The sequence below is a fragment of the Sabethes cyaneus genome, chromosome 1 (genome assembly GCF_943734655.1).
Source record: "Sabethes cyaneus chromosome 1, idSabCyanKW18_F2, whole genome shotgun sequence".
Lineage (NCBI taxonomy): Eukaryota > Metazoa > Arthropoda > Insecta > Diptera > Culicidae > Sabethes > Sabethes cyaneus.
The window spans coordinates 60,562,468-60,564,454 of NC_071353.1; the positions used below are offsets into that span (position 1 = coordinate 60,562,468).

At 47.4% G+C, this 1,987-nt stretch overlaps 1 protein-coding gene across 1 annotated transcript; it reads left to right on the forward strand.

Moving 5' to 3' along the window:
* The first annotated feature begins 771 nt into the window (after positions 1-771).
* LOC128745732 (uncharacterized protein K02A2.6-like) lies at positions 772-1,725 on the forward strand. Its single transcript, XM_053842813.1, has one exon. It carries the CDS (start codon positions 772-774, stop codon positions 1,723-1,725), a length of 954 nt encoding a protein of 317 aa, XP_053698788.1.
* Positions 1,726-1,987: the final 262 nt, after the last annotated feature.

Here is a 1,987-nt window from a genome sequence, read left to right on the forward strand (position 1 = left end):
CCGAGCCATCCGCAGCGGCAGGAGCCCAACAGCAGCAAAGCTACAATCAGATGTTGCTTTAAATCCTGTCCCAGCAGCAGCAGCTGATGGCTCAGCTCACGCATCAGTTTTCTGCGACACAGATCGCTATGAAATCCTAGCGAGAGACGAGATTGCCTTGGATTCGCTCTCCAGCAATATAGTTGAATTTGCCTATGATCCGGAGTACGGATCCACCTTAGACACGTGGTACTCGAGGTATGCTGATTTATTCGACAAAGATGCCAGCAGCCTGGATGACGATGCGAAGGTGCGACTTCTGATGCGGAAATTGAATCCAGCAGCGCACGAGCGGTATAGCAGTTTCGTCCTCCCAAAGCAGACGAAAGATTTTTCGTTCGCGCAGACCATTGAGAAGCTGAAAGCTATTTACGGATCGCCAGTGTCAATTTTTCATCGCCGATATCAGTGTCTTCAAACAGTCAAAGAAGATGCAGATGACTTCGTGACATATTCTTGCAAAGTTAACAAGTCGTGTGTTGACTTTAAACTTCGTGACTTGTCTGAGGAGCAGTTTAGTTTGAGCAGATTAAAGTCACCGAAAGATTCCGACATACGCATGCGGTTGATTACGAAGCTCAACGAGACGGCAGATATCTCACTGGAGAAAATTGTAGAAGAGTGCGAGCAGTGCATCAAAACCGATTCGTGAAGCAGAACAATAAACCACTAAGTTCCGGTAACAAACCAAATAGTAAGCAGCCCAGGACCCCGTGCTGGTCTTGCGGAGGCATGCACTATACAAAAGATTGCCAATACCGTGAACACCTGTGCCGTGACTGTAAGAAGAAGGGGCATAAGGAAGGCTATTGCGGTTGTTTTTCAAAGAAGCCTGCGAAGAAGAAATTCGAGCCGAGAAAGCACAAGGACGTGAACGTTGTTGTGTCGGTCAAAAACGTTAGCCAGAGACGGAAGTATGCTGAAGTTCAGATCAACAAAGTACCAGTCCAAATGCAAGTCGATTCAGCGTCGGATATCACTATCATTTCCGATGCGACTTGGAAGCGGACTGGACAACCACAGGGTGACACCCCGTCATGCGACGCTAGGGCTGCTTCAGGAGAGCCACTCAATCTCGTTTTGGAATTTCGGTGTGACGTTGAGCTCAGTGGCATCAATAAACGAGGTATGTGTCGCGTTGCATCTCCTAACCTTGACCTGAATATTTTAGGTTCCGATTGGATGGAGTTGTTTAATCTGTGGGATGTACCAATCAGCCAGTTTTGCCACAGAATCAACAACCAGTCGGAACAAGGTATCGAAGCAATACAAGCTCGTTTTCCGAAGGTGTTTACCGAGAAAATGGACCTCTGCACAAAAACGAAAATTCAGTTCACTCTGAAAGGAGACACGAAACCAGTTTTTCGATCCAAGCGTCCTGTAGCATACAGTGTGCAAGTAGCAGTCGAAGAGGAAATCCACCGTCTTTTGAGTTTGGGTATTCTTAAGCCGGTTGAGCATTCGGAATGGGCCGCGCCTATCGTTGTTGTGCGGAAACCGAATGGACGGGTACGCATATGTGCTGATTTTTCTACGGGTCTGAACAACGAGCTAGAGCCAAATCAGTACCTGTTGCCATTGCCGGAGGATATTTTTACAAAAATGGCTGGGTGCAAGATTTTCAGTTATTTGGATCTCTCCGATGCTTACAAGTGCAAGTTGATCAATAGGACCAGCAACTACTAACCGTCAACACCCACAAGGGATTGTTCCAGTATACTCGCCTCACTCCCGGTATCAAGGTAGCACCGGGCGCATTCCAGCAGCTAATGGACACTATGATAAGTGGACTTAGCGGTACGAGTGGATACATGGATGACATCCTCATTGGTGGCCGAACACAAGTAGAGCATGACCGTAACCTCAACGCCGTACTGCGCCGTCTGGAAGAGTATGGATTCACGTTACGGATCGAGAAGTGTAGTTTCAATATGCGACAAGTAAAATA

What these genes read in the sequence shown, in the direction of transcription:
- LOC128745732 (XM_053842813.1), top strand. Translation starts at nt 772, where the DNA reads ATGCACTATACAAAAGATTGCCAATACCGTGAACACCTGTGCCGTGAC.